Source organism: Buteo buteo, chromosome 13 (genome assembly GCF_964188355.1).
Source record: "Buteo buteo chromosome 13, bButBut1.hap1.1, whole genome shotgun sequence".
Lineage (NCBI taxonomy): Eukaryota > Metazoa > Chordata > Aves > Accipitriformes > Accipitridae > Buteo > Buteo buteo.
This window is the reverse complement of record NC_134183.1, coordinates 27,032,251-27,052,071: the sequence shown is the minus strand read 5'-3', so window position 1 is coordinate 27,052,071 and position 19,821 is coordinate 27,032,251. Positions and strand designations below refer to the sequence as shown.

At 37.0% G+C, this 19,821-nt stretch overlaps 1 protein-coding gene across 3 annotated transcripts in view; it reads left to right on the top strand.

The window, feature by feature from the left end:
• The window catches only part of GALK2 (galactokinase 2), a 50,316-nt gene extending 46,071 nt beyond the window's left edge, over positions 1-4,245 (top strand). For all 3 annotated transcript variants that reach the window (XR_012652799.1, XM_075045218.1, XM_075045219.1), the window contains one exon: positions 3,771-4,245. Coding sequence is in view for 2 of the 3 variants with exons in the window: in XM_075045218.1 (XP_074901319.1) it covers positions 3,771-3,978 (208 nt within the window). In the remaining variant the exon portion in view is untranslated. The remainder of the gene's footprint in view (positions 1-3,770) is intronic.
• The last annotated feature ends 15,576 nt before the right edge of the window (positions 4,246-19,821 follow it).

Genomic DNA, 19,821 nt, shown 5'->3' with positions numbered 1-19,821 from the left:
ATATTCTTTAATGTCTTTCTGATTATGTGATTAGATTTGTAAAAGCTTATAGCCATTCTAGATGAATGCAACTTAAGCCAGCATCAATTTTTGGAAACGATTGGAAAAACGTCTTAATTCTTCTCAAGTTGTTCATTAAAAAACTAAGGGACATAAAATCACTAGTCACTCTAGGAAAACTTGGCTGATGTGATTATAGAAATGGCCAGGAACTACATAAATTACATTCTTTACTTACAATGATATACAGCTGCCCTGTAACTTTAAAAAGCCTTTCCAAAAATACATTCCACAGAATTGCCCGAGTCTACTGCTGCTCTCTCCTTACAAGGTTTAAACTGTGAAGAATAATCTGCATATCCAGATGTTTTCTGTTTTGCCTAGATCTTTATGTTTTACTGTACAACTGCTGCCAAGAAAGAAAGGGATCCATACTTGCTGTGGTTTGTAGTGCTGAAAACTGTAACCACTAGCTGGTCAGTTGTTTTGTTTGTTTTTTTTTGCAAAGACGGAAGACTTGTACTTTCTCTAACCCATCTCATGCTGTTAGTAGCTATTTTACCTGTTAAAAGTTACCTTTTAAATTAAATAACACAGAAGATTTACTGAACAATTAAGGAACAAAAAATTGGATCTGAGCTCCTGAATTCATTGGGTACTTTTGAGAATCTCTCAGAATCTTTGAGTGTTGTAAATAATTTTCTTTCATTCTGTTATTCTCCATCTTTCCGTGGTATAAAACCTGATAATTTTTGTGTTACCAGCCATGTCCCTTACAGTTGAAGATAGCTGAATCCTCTCTGATCACTTTTAAAAGATACGTTTTTTATATTACATCCAAGTGCATTATGGTAGCCAAGACAACTCTGCATTTTATCAAAACTCTTACCACTGATGATTTTTTTAAGGCTGCAAAGCCTGGAGTCATGGCACAATTTGAAAATTCAACAAAACAAACAGAAAACTACCCTACAAAAAGAAGTTTGCAGCTCCTCCAGAGCCAGAAAGGTTTAAAGATGCTATTCAAATGCACACCAAGCTACAAAACAGAATAATATCCTCCCCTCCCCCATTTATATATTTAAATCTCATCATGTTAACTCCGTGCTTTCTGAGCAGCTAGTTCATAATTTTGAGTATTTGGAATTAACAATATTGCTGTGATTTTATCACCTCTTACAGCACAATTATTTTTAAAATGAAGTACTGCAATGTCTTACCTATTGCTTCCATACACCAGCCTATGGGACGTCTATTTTTATTCTTCTTTTCTCTGCTGAAGTACTCATGTTTTTATTCTCATTTACACACACAGCCTTCCTCATAAGATAATTCTCTTTTTATCCAGTGAATACTGGAACAGGATACATAAACTCTTCAAGAAGCAAAGGCCAGAACCTGGGACGGGGAGCAAAGTGCCCCCAACACTGGACTACAGATACGTTCTCTCTCCTGTGTGCTCTGTCTCTCCCTCTATTACTTGTCCTCATGGCTGCAGCATAGCCCAGGCGGTGCGCAGGGTACTTTCGCACACATTAAATCCGTGTTGCCCACTGTGTGGGTGAGCGCTCCCTCCACAAGATTATTGTCTGTTCATACACCTCTTCATAAATGCATGATTCAGGTGCCAGTGCACAAGAAGAGAGTGTCTGGCTATGAATCGCACTTTACCAGAGGAGTCTAGCTTAGGACTGAACGGATGAGGACTCGAAAAAGGCAGTTTCAGACCTGTTCTAAAGTTAACTTTCTCGTGTTTGATCTAGATACCTCTCATGCACCGCATCTCTAGTAGATGCGGAATTAGGTGCTCACTTCTGAATTTGTAGAATATCAGGTACCTAGTTTCCAGATGTTAGAGCACTGCCCATCAAAACGCCAAGTTCCTTAGCATTAAGCCCCAAGTGTCTAATCATATCACCACATTTGAAACTGTTAGCCACAGTATTTTGAAACACAGTGACTTCAGCTCTGAAACAGGCATATTTTCTGTCTACATTATGCTTTATTTCAACTAAGTATTTTAAAATGACTCAGTAAAAATGAGGCATGAGCATGACCACAGAGAATTATGAAATCAATAAAAGGTTCAGAACAATTCCGAAGGGATTTCAGTTGCGTACCAAAATAAAAGCCAGACACCATCTGAAATGCAAAGTTCTGACTGAGGTAACAGACCAAATGAGTACAGACAGTTGATTTAGCAGACGCTGAAAAAAGTATTGGGCCTTATAAAGTCGATGGGAATTTCCCTATTGATTGCAATTGAGACTGGATTGGATCCTGCTCATTTTAGGAGGTTGCTCCGTGGACCAGAAACTACAAAAATTGCATCAGAGAATGAGTGGCTTACAGGAATAATAATAGGAATAAATAAAATAAAACACCAACAGGAAATAAAGAATTATCATAAAATCGAGTCAATATGAAGGGTGGCACCACACAGACACACTGAAGAAAGTGTTTCTGTTCAAGAAGAGATGTAAGTGTGTTTAGAATCAAACACATATGTAAGTACTTGCTTGAAATATGACCTAAACCTCTGCTAACCCAGCAGTACACCAGATTCATTTAACATAAAATGCACATATGAAAAACTACCATAGCCTACTCAGAATGAGCTGTCATTTTCCAGTGTTATTCACATGATGCTGTCTCTCCTGCAAACACATACTAGGACTGGTAAATCTCTCCATGCATGCCTATTGGAAACATATCAAAAGTATTTGTTTGCAAATAAGATCAGATCTCTCGTGAGAATAAGATTTCAAATGAGTTTTCTAAACATCCTGTTCTGACTAGGTTAGAAAAGCCCCAAAGAAATTTATTACACGGTATTTTCCTACTTCTTCTGAATCTAAGTAAATATCAGTAACACAGGTAAGCAAACTAATGAAAATAATTCTACTAAATTCTAATGAGATGGAGTCTGAATCTTGCAGAGTAATGGCATGGGATTTGCTGTAGGACATTTCTAGCAGGCCAGTATCTTGAGGCTGGGAATGGTTTATATTTTGGATGTCATTTATTTGTCATTGTTCTTTCTATTCACCCTCCTTATTAAGAGCATTTTTTTCTTTTGGGACTAAATTCTTATTTTACCTCTACTGCTGTAAGTCTGTTAAATTCATGAGGTTCCTCTAAAGAAAGATACCCAACTCTGTCCATTCAGCATAAACAGATGTTTGAGTGCAATGACTATGTATGACTTTTTAAGAGTTTCCGAACTCTCCTTTTCTTGACTGGCACACTCAGCAGCCCTGCAGAAGCCTGTGAATCTTCAGCATGTTTTAGATCTGTCCTGGAAGAATAGAGCTATTTGTCTTTGCCACATTAGAAAATGGCTTGCATGCCTACATCCTGTGCAATTAGTTTATGAACCCTCTTTTGTTATTTTTGTCATGTATTTCTGTTTTCACTTCTGAATGCCTTATGAATGTTGCTAACACAATTCCTTTCCTCCTGCTTTCTTCATCTCAGCTGTGCTGTGATCCTTAAAACAGCTGATGCTGAAGCATTATGAAAGAGAGTGACTTTTGGAATTGACAGAAATTACTATATTGCAGTTTAAAGCATCAGTGTGGGGGTTTTTTTTGTCCAAAATGATAACTGAAAATTGCTGTAATGTCGCATACAACCAAGTGAACTTCAGAAAAATTAGATGACATCCATGTGTTTTAAGTACTCACTAGTTTTCTATGGGAATTTTATATATGACAAATTACCCCTTTTTGGTTTATTTTACATGATTTTTTCCTGTTATTTTATTTTAGGCAATTTGGGGCCATCGGGTCGCGTCTGACTGGAGCTGGATGGGGTGGCTGCACTGTGTCAATGGTGCCTACTGACAAGCTGAACACTTTCATAAAAAATGTAAGAAAAGCTTATTACCAAACCGATGTCCAAAGGTTAGCATTGGAGAATAATAGTCTGTTTGCTACCAAACCTGGAAGAGGAGCTTTGGTTTTTGTTGAGGCCTAAAGAACGTAAAAATTTTAAAGAAACTATGTAGGACATTTAGAACTGGCAGTACTTCCCATGCCACAGAAAATGAATGCCTTTTCTGTTTTTTATTGTAATGAGCAGTTGCTGTTATCAAAATATATCTCTGAAGAAGTGATTAAAAGAAAACTCCTTGATTATAAAGTTTTTTTTCGATACTAAAAATATCTTTCAGTATAAACATTGATTTACAAAAACCTATTGACAAGGAAAACTGAAACTGAAATAAAGATGATACTTTGTTAAAGTGGATCTCTCTTCTATTCCATTTACTATCATAGAAGTAAGACCAGGTGGGGCAATGAGCTATTTCATTGTAGGGTAGGAACCTTGCAATGTTTGCAGGGCTGTTCAGTGCTTATTCTCTTTGGGTGCTGAATATTCTTTTGTTTAGTGTCCTGTAAAAATGGAAGATTAAACTGAAGTGTTCAAAAACTTGGAAGGACCTTGCTAACATGAGAAGTTTTATACTCTCCTCAAATAGGATTATTACTGTTGTAATTAATGATAATATTGGAGGAGCACCTGCAGGCCAAGTAAAACATTAGGAATACATTATGTTAAGCAGGAAAACTTTCATTCTAGCTATGTTTCTTATGTATCTTTGTGTAAGGTTGACTTGTTCTGAAAGTTTCAACAAAAATGAATGTTCTCTGTGAGCTGTACAATGTGACAACATACTCCCCTGAGTGAATGAACAAATAGTGAAGCAAAGTTTGGTTTTGAGTTATCCAAACACCATATTCTAATTGTTGAATCCTAGCTGTGCTTCTACAAGGTAGAACATTTGCATTTTTATACAAAACTATTACAAAGGATTAAATATAATCCATTGACCATGTAAAAAAAGCAATGAAAATCTATAAGGAATAATTAAGGAGATAATTCAGTCAGTTGTACTAAGCAAAAGTAAATAGGTAAGACCAAGAGTAAATGTCATTGATATATTATTGACAAACTCCTATCTCACTCCCACTTTACACTCCTAACAATCTTAAGGTTGTAACTGCAATGCGTCGGAAGTTACAGCATCTGCAATCTTAAGGTTGTAACTGCAATGCGTCGGAAGTTACAGCATCTGCAATTCATAACCCATCTCCTCAGTAAGAGAAATGATGGTGATTGCAGAAAGGTGACCATACATCAAGATACCCCAAAGATGTCCTAACCTTGCTTCTGAGCAGAAAGTTAGGTTCCTGTGCCCTCCCTCTCACTGCACGCAGACTTCCACTTCTCTGATACCTACAATGAAAACTCAAGAGAAGTTTTGCTAGTGTCATAACCCTTGGAGCCATAAAAGATGTAGCAAGATTTGTCCCTGTGCGCATTTTTGTGACACCAAGCACAAGTTAACGTCCAGAAGTCTGTGTCAAATTAGAGATCTCTCAGAAGAGATCCTCTCTGTACATTGCCCATGTTAATTCAGGCCAAAACCAAATTCTTAGAGGCTACTAATTCTGTGAGAGGACTCTGCCAAATTTGAACAGAGCAGATGAACAACAGCCAACACAAACTGCCAGATCTTTTCAGGAACCTCAGAGGGGATATATAATGGTAATACTATCACTAGAGAAGATTTCCTGGTTGTCAGAAAACAGAAAAGTGGAACAGAGGGTGCTGTGGATGAAGCAAATCAACTACGCAAGAGAGGAAAAGGATGGGGTCTGGTCAGGATGGGGAGAGATGAAGAGACAGGATTTGGAGGGAGGACAGTTAAAAGGATGCCTTTGAGAAGGGGAAAGCAAGGGATAAGGGAGACAGTTTAAGAACAAGAGGCAGAATTATAGAAAGGTTTAATCTCAAAACAGTCACTATTATTATCTATGGAAACTGAATATCTTGTAGCCCATTTGTAACGTGCAGCAGATACGCTGTACATTCAAGTAAACCTGTAAACATAGGACTCCAAGAATCAAACAACAATATGTAAGTATCTTCAAGAATCTCCAGGACAACCCTAGAGATTTTAAAGAAAATAACACCATGGCTTTGTTACCAACTACCTTATTAAATACAATCCTCAGTTTAATTCAGCAAGTTCCTGTTTCTTACCTTGTCATAAAAATGGAGTACAACACAGTACATACCAATCCTTTTATTAATATATCTGTATTGAACTTTAGTTCAGCTGGATTCATGGAAGCACTCATCAGTGTATGAGCAGAATAAAGATATATTAGGGGTGGGTTTTTTTCCTCCTCCTCCTCTTTAAGTTGAGCATGACACACAAAATCGTGGGATCTTACCAAAAATATGCAGGCAAGTTTTTGGGCTGCAGTACATTTCAAATTTTTTCTGTCAATGAATTTTATAAATGATAGTCTCATAAACAAAGAAAAGGAAAACAGAAAATTGGCACAGTATAAAAGGATAAAACCAAACATTCTAAACTTCTGATTAATTTTTTTCCTTTTTTATTGCTTCAATGTCTTTCCCATACTTTTGCTGAAATCTGCAAATAAAATTGGGGTATAACTTTCATTGAAAGACCTACAGTACTCAAACTATATACATAAAGATGGCACTGAGGCATTTTTATTTAGTGACTACCAATAGGAAGTAAAAGTTTCTTTTAAAAAAATAATTGAATAAATCTGTGTTTTGGGGTTTTTGTTTGCTTTTTAAACCTTTGAAGACATTTTTTCTACATAATGGTAAAAGCCCCTGATAATTGGAGCATGAGAATAATATACTAACGATGTGTAAGGTAAGCAGCAAGGGTATTAGTAGTATTTCTAACAATAAAGCAAGAAGATTTTGGTTTGGATGAAAATTTCTGTGTATAAAGCAGCAACTCCTAAGCCCATTTCCTAAGCAAGTCTTTCCATATCTGTATTTTCAATAGCATTTTCTGACTATCTTTTCAGAATCTCTTCTGTAGCTACAATAATGCTAATCGGAGTGTGTGTGTGTGTGTATATATATATATTTGGAAAACTAACAAAATTAAATGTCAGAATACATGCAGAGGTGATGCATCCTGTTAGCACAAGCTATGATTATCAGTGGAGTGTGATTTTACTGTATTATGATGTCTGACTATAATTCATTCAATCATGAGTTTAATCTTACTGTGCAGTAAATGGGTTCTAAACCTTTCCAAAAAGGATTTGTAACAGAGATGCTGTTAGACATCTAAATGCAGCAACATTGCCTGATGCCATATTAATACTCTGTATTATCTTAATCCCATTGACATGTACATCTTCATCACTGTTATTTGCTGACTGTGTATCTTGTATGTAGGAACACGCTCACGCACTGAAATACAATGAGAATAATTTTACCATTCAGTTCATGGGAGGGGATCATGACTGCGTATTTGACATTTGCTCTCTTGGACACAGCACACATACACACACAGATATGTACATATGGCAACCTAGTATATAGTAATTACTTACATAACATCTTCAGAAATATTGTTTTCTAGTCAATATGGTGTGAATGCCAACTTTTATTTTAGTAACTGCTGTGTACTTACTCAGTATAACCCTTCTGAAATTCCTCTGAGTCCATGTGTCTCTTTAATAACATCTTGATATGTTGGAGCAACTGCAGCGCTGCAGTTTCAGTCAAGTGAAAGATTTATATTTTCAGCTAACTACAATGTTTATTTGTGTGCTAAATCCCAATCAGATATAGTTAAAGATACACCCAGAACAACATTCACAAGAGCTGTCTTGTTCTAAAAAAAGTTGCTTTGCAAATCATAGTTGTTACGGGCAGGATTGAAGTAGTGCTTTCTAATTCTTGTCATTATATGCTTCGTCAAGAAGAACGAACTCTATAAAAGGACTTATACTGCAAAGTAACAATAGCATGAAAACCAGACTGGTAAGGCTTAACGTCACAAAACCTGTGAATCCTGCAGCCTGTTAAATTTTATCTTAAATGCTAATTTTGAGATGGAAGGCTGGGTATTGATAAGAGACTAGTTCACAGTGCAGAAAGGAGTACAATGAGGAACGTAAAACTGTACCTGAAAATTGCTCCCTGTGATATAGCCTTGTTTGACAGATTTTCCCGGCGCACATGGGATTGGCAGAGAAAGCGCTGCCAAGCAATATTGCGGTCACATCTGTACTACCTCAGCTCTTCAGTTTAGCCAGCTTTTCATTGAATGCTCTTCTGAGATTCAACATCCCATAAAATAGAGACAAAAGATTAATTCTGTTCTTGATCTTATCTCTTACACTCTGCCCTCTGCTTTTGGACTTGTGTCGAAAGTAATTAACTACAAGATCCTGCAAGATACCACATCACAGCCTCCGATAACAGCACCGTGTTTACTAGGAGACAGAATCTCCTAGTACCTGCTGATGGTGGATAGTACCTAACCTCTGTCATGTCTCATGCTTTGGTGGGACTGCAGTACTCAGTCTAATTAAGGCAGTAGGACCAAACTGTAATTGATATATCGGGAACTGCTGCTTCCTGGGCAGATTTTTTTTCTTCAGGTCAGCTACAATTGTTTTAACGGTAAAACCTGTAGATGAACATTTTCTGGAGCCCCTGAAGACTCTGCAGATTTGGTCACTGAGTTCAGCAGAATGTGGATTTACCCCAGCCCATACTCCCTAGCAAACAGTTCACTCAGTAGGATAACATCTAGTGAGAATTAGCACATAAAACTGATGTGCCCAAAATCTCACTTGTAGTTAAGGCACTCACGCCAAATTCATCATATGTGTAAGACTTACAAATGGAAAATCTGCAGAGGAGTAAAAAATGTTGAAGCTAATCAGATGAGAAGACACTAAGGAGCTTTCAGACTTAATTGACCAATAAAATGTTTGAGACTGATTTCCAACAGCAGTGGTTCCTGCAGAAGTAACAAACTGGGTGAGGATTTACACAAAAGCATTTGGTATATTTATTGGATTTTAAGTCTAATGCATTTAGAGAATTGCTATTGTCTGCTAAGCACTACTTTGTTGGCCAAAATTACACATTAATATTAAAAGGAGAAGAAAAAAAATCCTCTCCCCACAAAAGCATGCATTTCTGCACTTGGCACACAAGGCTCAAATAACTCAATAAAGATTAGATGTACTTCAAACTGAAACACACTAGTGCCCAAGCAGCTGTCTTCTTTCCAGACAATCTGTGTGTGATTTGGGGTGGGAATAAAAATATGTTCTATTAGCCAATGATCAAGCCAGATGTGTGGGTTGTTGTGTGCTTTTTTTTAAAATCCAAATTAATTTTTCAAGGGACACTGAAGCAGGTTTGTATGAAGCTCTCACAGCAGTTCCCGAGGATTATTAAAGGCCTTACTTTTTGCCAGATTTCATATAATGGAGGGGTTTATTCATGTTGTTCTACTTTTTCTGGTTTTTTATCTGTCCCTCATGTGACAATTATATATATTTTTGTTGGCTAAGCTGTTCTGACTTGGAGCAGGATTTTTAGTTGTGTTTCTATTGATCAATTATCAACAGAATTAAATTTTTCTGGTTACATGCTGAAGAGTTTTCTGTTGGCTTTGTCCCAGTGAACATACCTCCTTTAACTGTTTCCTTCCTGTCCAGGCTTCTGTGTAGAGAAGAATTAAGACAACAGTTTTACCAGAAGACCCTATCCTTGAGAAAGAATTCAGTGAGCCGCTTTTAAGCAGCAATAGCAGCTGCCTGAATAATAATCTTTTTATGAAGGTCTGAACCTAATTTTACGTTAGAAACATAAAGCTCTAACTTTCATAGCTGAATTAAAAAGTCTAACAGAAAACAGGAGCTAAAATCATAACCAAAAGAGTCTAGCAAGGATTTATAGAACTTCTGTAAGATAAAGTTAAAGCTCCACAGTTGAGTCATAAACTTAATCAGAGCCAAATAGCAACTATGAATAGAACGATTTGGAGACAAAGGGTTAAAGATCAAGGAAAAAATACCTATTGTGCTGTTTTTAAAGTTAGTTATGGACAGGCCTTGACCCTAAGAATAAATCCAGTTAAATTCCTGTGCAATTCTTTCTACAGCAAATCCAACTATATCAGCAGCAGAACAGATGATGAACTTTCAAAAGCCTTGATTTTTATTTTTTTTATTTTGTCAGAAGACCATTTGAGAGAGTGAGAGGAGGCCTGGGCAGCTTTTGTTTCTGAAGATCTATAACCTGATGATGGCCAATGGGGAGAGAGGGGGGCACTGTTGCAAATTATTTTCAATACTTCCTCTAGAGGGAATAGCATGGCTAGTGTAAGCTGCTTCAAGAGACAGACTTACAGGCCTCTTGCTATTGTTGTTGAAAAACTCCAGAATTTATTGTCTTGTCTGAAATTCATTAAAAAATTAATTTTCTTGATTACAAGATTTCAGGGTTCTGCCTTCACAAAGCTGGTTTTTGGTAAAACAAATTAAATGGTTAAACAACTAAGATTTTATTGACTGAAAAATGTAATGATTTGTGGCATTTCTTAGTATAATACTAAACTAGCAGCCTCTTGCGCACAACCTACTCTTGGTGACCTGTCTTAGCTGTGCTCATTCAGCAAGAAAAATCTGGTCGGATCCTCTGAAAGTGAGGGCACAACTATGCCAAGAACTGCACATCAGCTACTACAGCACACTTGAGTTAGGGGCCTTGAGATGTTGGTGCACATTTTATACTTCTGTTCCATCGCTAAGAAAACGGCAGTGACTTTGTAAGCTCTTTCAAGTGAGCCTAAGGGGTTGAGTTAACAGAGTCTGAATCTCAACTATCTGCTTTAGCTCCACTAATGAGATTTATTTTATTTCTATGTAGGTGGTCTCTTATTTCTTAAATGCAATTAGCATACAGTTGTTGCCTGATGGTTTTATTTATTTTTGAAAGTGCCGACTACTGGACTTGCTTTCATAGTTCTAGAGTTTCCAGAATTGACTTTTGTGCTCCACAAGCCTATTTTCAGGAAATATTTTGTAAGAGGGATGATATTTTGAACTCTACTTTTATGGCTGCAAAGGCTTCTCCGTTTTTACTCCCTTTGTCTGTTCATTAAGGGCCATCTTTAATTCCTAGATGTGTTTTTTGGAGATAAATTCCTTTCCTTTGAAATACATACCACTAAAAAAACCCCAACATTTAAAATACTTTAAGTCTTTAGACAAAGTTATGTGTTTATTTTATGAGAGTCTGCTGTGTAACGTTGTGAGTGATACCTTGAAATTTAGTTATTTGCCCATTTTTAGGTTTTCTCTAGACATTTCCTGACGTGTTCATTAGCTGCCTTTTGCTCACTACATAAATGCATGAAAAACCATCCCTCTTGCTCTGTCTTAGCTGTAACATGAAGAGAAGGTTTTAGGCTTTTAATCAAACTATAAAAAATTTCAACATCCCAGTTTTTTGAGGATGACATAGATGAATGCTACGTAGTGTTTCCAACTTTCAAGTTTTATTACAGCCTTGCTTTCTGTGATTTGTGAATTTATAATTCATACTCTCAAAAAGAAAATGGAACATTTTTGAAAATCAACATCATGCATATTACAAATTACAATAAACATGTCAGCAAAAGTGGATATACTAACAGTTTATGGTGGCTAATTTGCTAATTTATTCTTTTTATATAAATGGACAAATTATGACTGCCCATTGTGGTCACATTAAAGGGAGAATGGTGTGGAAATTTCTGTTCTCAATAAACCCATAAAGTGGACACAACTTATTTTTAGACAGAATTCTGTTCATAACATGAACAGTCACCTAAAATCTGCTGAGAAAAACATAATCGGTTTCACAAGAAGTCTAAAATTTTCTTTTCATCCCATTAGTCAGCCTAATAACAAGTTTTACAATTTTTCCTTGTAAAGTTCATAAAAACAATATGACAAATATAAAAATACCACACTGAATGTTGGGGGGGGGGGGGGGGGTTTCCACTCTTCTATATGATATTGCAAAAATTTGTTGAAGCCAGTGAAGTTAAACTACTGTAACACAGAATCTGACATCTAAACACACTGAATAAGAGTTACCCAGTTGTAACAAAAGCTGCTGAGATTTGACAGTATTCTTTATAAGCAAGCTGTGACTTCCCTATGCTGAATACTCTACACCGGAAAGCAGTGGCAAACTGTTTTTTCTTTAATATATTGTGTACAAACACTTCAATATACAGAAGATAAAAATTCTAAGAATTCTCATCAGAAAATATTTCAGGGGTACTCAAGTAATTCTTCATTAAATCTTCCAAAACCAGTCTAGTTAGAACAATTTTATATACATCAGGAAAAGAACAGTATTAATTAGGAAATCTTTGCTTCTGAAACCCCTTAGTTTAAGATATAAACACAAAGGGCTCTGAATATCTGTACTATACAACAGATAAATGCTCTCTCCATTTGGAAAGATATATCCCAGACAAAAATATGTCCAAATTCAGAAAGACTCTAAACTTCTTCAAGATTTATAGATGTTTGGATCCAAAGAGTATAGTTCGGGGCCATAACAGAACCAAGTCAATGCATAAAGCTACAATCCAGATATGATGGGATTTTCATTACATTTTGTGAGGTTTGATTTACATTTCTCTTTCAGCCTTATTCGCCCAAAATCTAACAGAAATAACATAAAGTTACCAAGCTGAAGTACAGTCTCACTTAAGACATTTTGAATCATAGGTTAGCTTAAAGGATAGCAAGATGAAGGACCAATCAAATCTTTTTTCTGTATTTCTAAGTTTCTCTCTTTTAGGCAAACCACTTGCTGAGATTGTCTGCATTGCTGTGGTCTGTCTCAGTCTAGAAAAGAGAAAACTGTCCCAGCTATTGTGGATCATAGCAGAAAAAGGGAAACAAAATAAACGGGTGAGACTTTAGTAATGCATTCTTCTCCTCCCCACCCCAGCTGGTTTAAACCATCTTGGCAAAAAGTTTTGAGGAAAGGTTTTTAAACACAATACAGGTTGGGAGTCAGAAAGGATACGGTTGTTTGTAAACTTCAGTACAATTAGTCCTGCAAGTCAAGGAATATGACACAGCATTATCTATTTCATGTGTCTTAAAATAGTAGGACACCAAAGGACTTCGGCCACTGAAGTCTGAAGTGCACATGCTTGCATTCTGGATCTGAACCAATACAAGAGGACTGTAAAAATGGGAGAAATGTCAGTAAAGGATAGTATCAAACTAACTGTCTGAAAATAATAACAGAACAGACTAGGAACTTCTACATCCATATTAAAAAATATTTATGCTGAGAATGTATCCATGAAAAAAATCTAAGTTAAAAAACCCATAACATAGTATACTACATAATGGTGATACCAGTATAAGAAGGGATCAGAATTTCTGACAAAGACTGATGGCAATGATCTAACATTATGGGAGACTGTTCTCCATTTCAAGCAGGAAAACCGCAGACTACAATAGGCATAAGACCAAGTCCTTGGCATGGACTATAAACACCTGCAAGTAAGTCTGAGTTATCTTAAAATCAATACAGTTGATTGATGAATACTGGCAGTATTTTATGCACAGTAATTAAAAAAAAAAAAAATTTAAAAAAAGCAAGGGGTGTGATAAATTAAGAGTTTTATCAAGAAAGAATCTAGTGAATCCCATTTTAAACTGCAGTTTACTACAATCACACTCTTACCTTAATCTGACTAATTAATTCTTATCTAAGGTTAAAAGCATTTTCCTTTTGTAAACATTGAAATCATTAAAATATGGTAGAAAGGAGCGTTAAGAAATATCATATAAAACATGTAAAAACATCCCAGCACAAGTACAGGTTGTAAAAGGAAAAGTCCAACATAAATGCAGCACTATTCAAAACCACTGACAGTATAATATATATGTAACAAACTTAAAGATCACATGTGTGTCTGATTTTTTGTCTACTTTTTTTTTTAAACAAATCACACCTAAAATTACTGCAACTCCAAATCAGTAGAGAAAAATCCCCTTGTTTTTCAGTTTAATTTTCTCCAGTTACATCAGTTGTTGTTTTCTCTCCATAATCCTCTCTATTCTTATATTGCCACTGTGTAGACAACTTTGCTCTGTATTTTAGTAGCATAGTTTATAAATACTAACAGAAACATGGCTTTTGTTTGTGAGCTACCCATAGTATGCTCCTTTTAACATCAGAAGTACGTAAAGCAAGCCTCTGTTACAGTTTTGGATTCCTTTGGCGTATCATTTACATGTTCACAGTCTTCACTTATTTCTTCATCTGCCATGTATTTCCTATCTTCAAGTAGATCTTTGCAAATTATATCCTCTGCTAACAAAAATATAAAGATCATACAGCTTCACTTACTGACGATACATAAATATTGCTGTCTTCCTATTTCTCTGACACCCCTTTTCATCATGTAGCATTTGCTTGGTACTGTAGAATACACACCACACTTTCAGTGAAACATTGATAGACCAGATTTCCCCTTAGTACATTTTTCACAATTTTTTCCAGACGAAAATGCTATGCAAGGAGATTTCACTACAGATAATGAATCAGTTAATGAAAAATGGTGCTAAGAAGGTTATTTAATCCACTTTCTGTACCTTAAAAGATTAAACTACATTTTTGAGAATATACTGATCTGACAATTCACTAGAAACTAGACAACATCTTACTAATACTAGTGATAAAACACAGATCCTTAGCTCTGCCTATCTATCTCAGATGTTTTTAGAAGACTACTATTAATAATCTTAGATTGCTAGGGTGGTAGAAAGTAGAGAGTAAATATCCAGCCTCACAAGACTGATGTTCTTCTGCCCACCTGTCCACACCCTGTCTGCCTACTGAAGTGAAAAATAAGCTGTAAAACGTAGGCATGTGAGTATTCAACTTCGTGCAGTTTGAACAGGAAGCAGGCTGATGGGATTTTGCCTGTGCCCCATACAGAAATATTACACGTTATGCAGTGCACACATATGCACACATGTTGTCCAAGTGCAAGCCTGATGTTCTACAAAGCTCCTCCTGTAACTTTTTGTTAGAGTAACAAATGAGTAAAACAATTACTGGACAAATGGAGTATGTAAGCATGACGTGCTGAATTTTTTTAGATGGATCTTCAGCACCCTCATGGCCATTCAGAAAAGCTGTTAAAGAAAGTTGTTCACTTCTTGAAGGTCTTCAAACAAAAGCAAGAGAGTTCTAACTTGCAGTTTTACAGTAAGCTGTCAAGCATCCATGAAGACAAAGCCAGATCTTAACTGGGCAAGTACATCTTAGCCACAGGTTATAAAGCAGACACAGATGTACAAAACTATCAAGACAGGAAAACAAAAGTTTGGAAGAACAGCGAGAAAAGCTTTACATTTTTGCATAACAGGAAATCCACTGAACAAAAAAGAATTACAAATAACCACTAACATGCCTCATTTGCCTTAAAGAAATACAAAAGCTCCTAAAATGAGAAATAACATCATCGAATAAGAACCACAAAGTGAAGAATTTTATTTCAAAAAAATGTCTTTGAACACAGCAGCTCAGGGCACAGAGAAGATGATGGAGTTGAAGACAAAGAACTGCTAAAATAGAACTGAAATGAAAGCCAGGATGAAATAACCTCCTCAAGTTCTAATGCTGGCAGACAAACACCATTCAAAAAAAGTTTTCCAGCAATGACAATTATCCCATAGGGCTTCAAAACAATTTATATACTCACAAGAAGAATACATGTGAGAATAATGTTCCAGACTGCTGAAAATTAGCAAAAGGGGGAAGAAGATACCAAGCACTTCCAGATCAGTTAATCTGAATTCTTAGAAAGAAGTTAGAATACAGATAGGAAGAAAGGTTACTTCATACTGAGATCTGCTGGTTCATGGGCAAACCTCTACTCCAGGAGCTTGCATCTCACGACTTCTCTTTTTGCCTTAGCAGTACACACAGATTAAATAGAGTCATCCACCTTTTTCAAGCACTGCTATGTGCACAGTCATTGGGATACTCAGTTCTTCACAGTTTCAGAAGCATTTAAGAGACACTTGTAGAAAAAGAAAGATCTGTGACAGTGATCATATATTTGGGCAACATATATAAAATCTATCGTTATTGGAAAGTAGTCTTCCCTTTTTTTACTTGTCATTTTCTACGCTGTAACTGAGGAGGCAGTACTCCCCTCCAGAAGCTCAATAATAATTTCAAAGTGTGTCTGAGAGTTCTCTTAGCAAAGCAGTGATTCAAGGAGTGCGAATGAGACATTGTATTCAAGCACAGAGCTTCAGAAAAGCATGACTGCAGCTCCGGGTAGCTGCACTGCAGAGATGTAAGGTGGAACAATTCTTTGGCCACATCCTTGTTGCAGTAAACTCTTCCTGGAGCAGGTCTAATAACCAGTGAAGAAAATAATTTTGATTGCCTTATAGCAATTCTTTCCATGGCCCATCATTTAAGTGGTCATTCCCTCTGCAGAGATGTGTGTAGTCGCATGTCTCGGCAATAAAAACAAATGAAGACATCATCGAAAAGGCTTGTTTTTTTCAGACATAGCTCAGGACTTTCTGAAACCACTGAGTGTAGAAACACTTTAGCCCTAAGATGTGAATTTAGGAAAGAAAATGCATAAAGGAATGTCCTGACTCAAACTGAATTATAATCTCACCTTGTTCACAACATGGTGTTCAGAGACATACTACCTGGGAATAACATCTGTGTGCTATACGAATACCTCCCACTGCATGCAGAAGTGACAGGCATGAAAAAAATACCTCCATGGAAAGGTGCAGCAGCAAGCAGGCAGACAAGGGCCTGAAAGGCTGATCAACAGAAGTGACTGATTTAGATGTCGCTGGTGCAGGGTACCTCTGAGGAGGAAACACCCTCACACCAGGAACAGGGAAGACGGAGAGCTCCTCTGGTGGAGTACTGAGGGTAGAAGTTACGTTGCTTATTAAAATCAGGAGTGATCTCAAACCTTTGCGGTGCTCTCCTGCCATGCAGCAGTGTTCTCCCTGGAAACAATAAAGTGGACAGAGTGGAACAGGATTTGTAACTAATAAGATGATGCTGAAGAAAAGCTACTGTCATCAAAGACAATGCCAGGTGATCAGAGAGGGAAAAAAGGAGAAAAGGAGGCCAGAGAACACGAACACTTTATCCTCCTGCCTTGATCCCCAGAGGATCCCAATGTCCTAGGCTGAGCTCAGTGGCACTGCTAGGGGACATACTTAAATGCATCTCAACATTTCCTGAATTGCTGACTTTGTCTCTGATAACATTGTGATTACAACTGGGTTGTGCTGGTTTCAGCTGGGACACAGTTAATTTTCTTCATGGTGGCTAGTATGGGGCTATGTTTTAGATTTGTGCTGAGGACAGTGTTGATAACCCAGAGATGTTTTTGTTACTGCTGAGCAGGGCTTACACAGAGTCAAGGTCTTTTCTGCTTCACACCCCACCAGCAAGGAGGCTGCGAGGGCACAAGAAGTTGGGAGGGGACACAGCTGGGACAGCTGACCTCAACTGACAAAAGGATATCCCAGACCATATGACATCATGCTCAGCATATAAAGCTGGGGGAAGAAGGAGGAAAGGGGGAACTTTCAGAGTTATGGCATTTGTCTTCCTAAGTAACCGTTAACACGTGATGGAGCCCTGGTTCCCTGGAGATGGCTGAACACCTGCCTGCCCATGGGAAGGGGTAAATGAATTCCTTGTTTTGCTTTGCCTGCATGTGCAGCTTTTGCTTTACCTATTAAACTGTCTTTATCTCAACCCACAAGTTTTCTCACTTTTACCCTTCGGATTCTCTCCCCCATTCCACTGGAGGGGAGTGAGCGAGCAGCTGCGTGGTGCTTAGTTGCTGACTGGGATTAAACCATGACATGGATTTAAAGAAGGACCTGCATGTCTGAAAGCTGACGTTTTCCAAATTACATCGTTTGGTTTAATTAAAATACTGCTTCTTCCCACTTTTTTTTTTTTGTGTTACACATGAACACTAGATGCTCAAATCCTTGAGAAATCTAAACTTAACAGGATGGTCAGTATGTCAACATGACTTCTTCTGTAACTCCTATAACCTCACCCATCGATCCTTATGAGCAATGCAAAAATAATAGCTCTGAGGTTTATTCCTCTTCTTCTTACATTCCCCCACAGTAGGTAAGTCTGGAAACCATTTAAACAGACATAAGTGTTTAAAAAGAGTTAATAAGAATTAATTAAGGAAGACTTAATCAAAAACAACGAGGACTAGACAAATCCTGATTTTGACAAGCTTCTCATCAGCAGAATTAACATCCATTTACAGTCCACTGATGGACAGTTTAACTAAAGGCACAATATACCCTGAAGAACCTTTTTATTGCTGACAGTAATACTTGGATTAGAATTAGCACAGCATGATTTTTAAATCCCAAATTGTGTCTGCAGAGAAGGCAGCTGAAAAAGGGTTGGTTTTTTTACTTGCAAACTGAACAAACTTGATCTGGAAGTCATTAACAGATAATAAACATAACCTTCCCCCGCTCACTCCCAAGATGCCATCTCTACAGTCACTTTTCAGAATACAGTTGTATTTTTACAACATGTCATCCTACAGAGAAGAGCCTCACAGGCTTTCATTTTAACTGATTTCTCCCTTACTGCTAAGGAATTAGTGCCTGCTCTTCAACAGGATGCAGTTACTAACAAGGAGAAAGAAGTGGAGTGAAAGAAGGAAAAGTTGGCTTCCTTAGTGAAATATGTTACTAAATTCTCTTTAGGATGACAAAAGCCATTCTGAAAAGAAAGCAAAAAATTACAGCAGGTCAACTTTAAAGTGTGCTGCAACAATCAGCCTCACACAGATACCCAATATAGCTAGCGCATTATCTAATAGACTCAACGATAAGTGAAGAGACCAGCCACTACTTCTCCCGAGACCATTTCTTCAAGAAATCTTTAGAAGTAGCTTTAGAGATTTTAAACTATACTTGTCACATGAAGTATTTGCATCCTTTTTTGTGTTCAGAAGCAACTGGCTTATTTTACATGACAGCCTTGTAAACTAAGTTGTAATCTGTTTTTCTGGATCATGACTGGCAACGGATTTTGTGAGCCATGCACTATCATCAGAATAGGCTTGGAGATGCACCTTTTTTTACTCCTTGTTTTCCAAATATAGAAATAAATAATTTGAAAACAGTATCTACTAGTGGGCTAATTAAACATATCATATAAATACAATTGAAATTTAAAAATATATAATTAAAAATAATTATTGTTAACTGCTGCAAGAAACCTAATTTAGTGTCTCAAATTTGTACACATTCTTTACAGCCATGGCAACATGTGAAAAACTAGACCAATCTTTGTCATTAAAATGAGAAACACTGCCTCTAATTACCTGAACAGACAAAAGCATCGCTGTGTAAAGTGCCACAACTTCTAACTTTTGAAGTTTTCTTTTCCAGATACACAAGAATTACAAAAATGCTTTTCAAAACATGACCTCAATTTAAAAGGAAAGAAACAGGAGATCTTTATAGGAGTAGTGCTATTGCCATCCTGGTCCAGAGACATGGGGTAAGGTTTCAATGGAGGAGAACCTGGTTTACCACATTAAGATCTACGAGCTTTTTTTTGTCATCAAAGGGAGATGAACAGTTTATCCTCTTCCTTCCCTCACTGTGTAAGGGACTCAAAATTAGACATGGTGCAACATCATGTCACCTGCTTCTCCAATTTTAAATTACATACATTACTGCTCTTATGAACCTTGGAGAAAAATGGATTTGTTAAACGAAATAAGGATTGGTGACCCAAGGGAGATGAAAGGGAAAGACAGTCAGTACTGAAGGGACTAAGTGCCGGATAAGTAAACCACAAAACAAGATGTCAGAGAGAGGCTGGACATTCAAAATTGTATGTTCAAGAAGAGGTCAATGATAG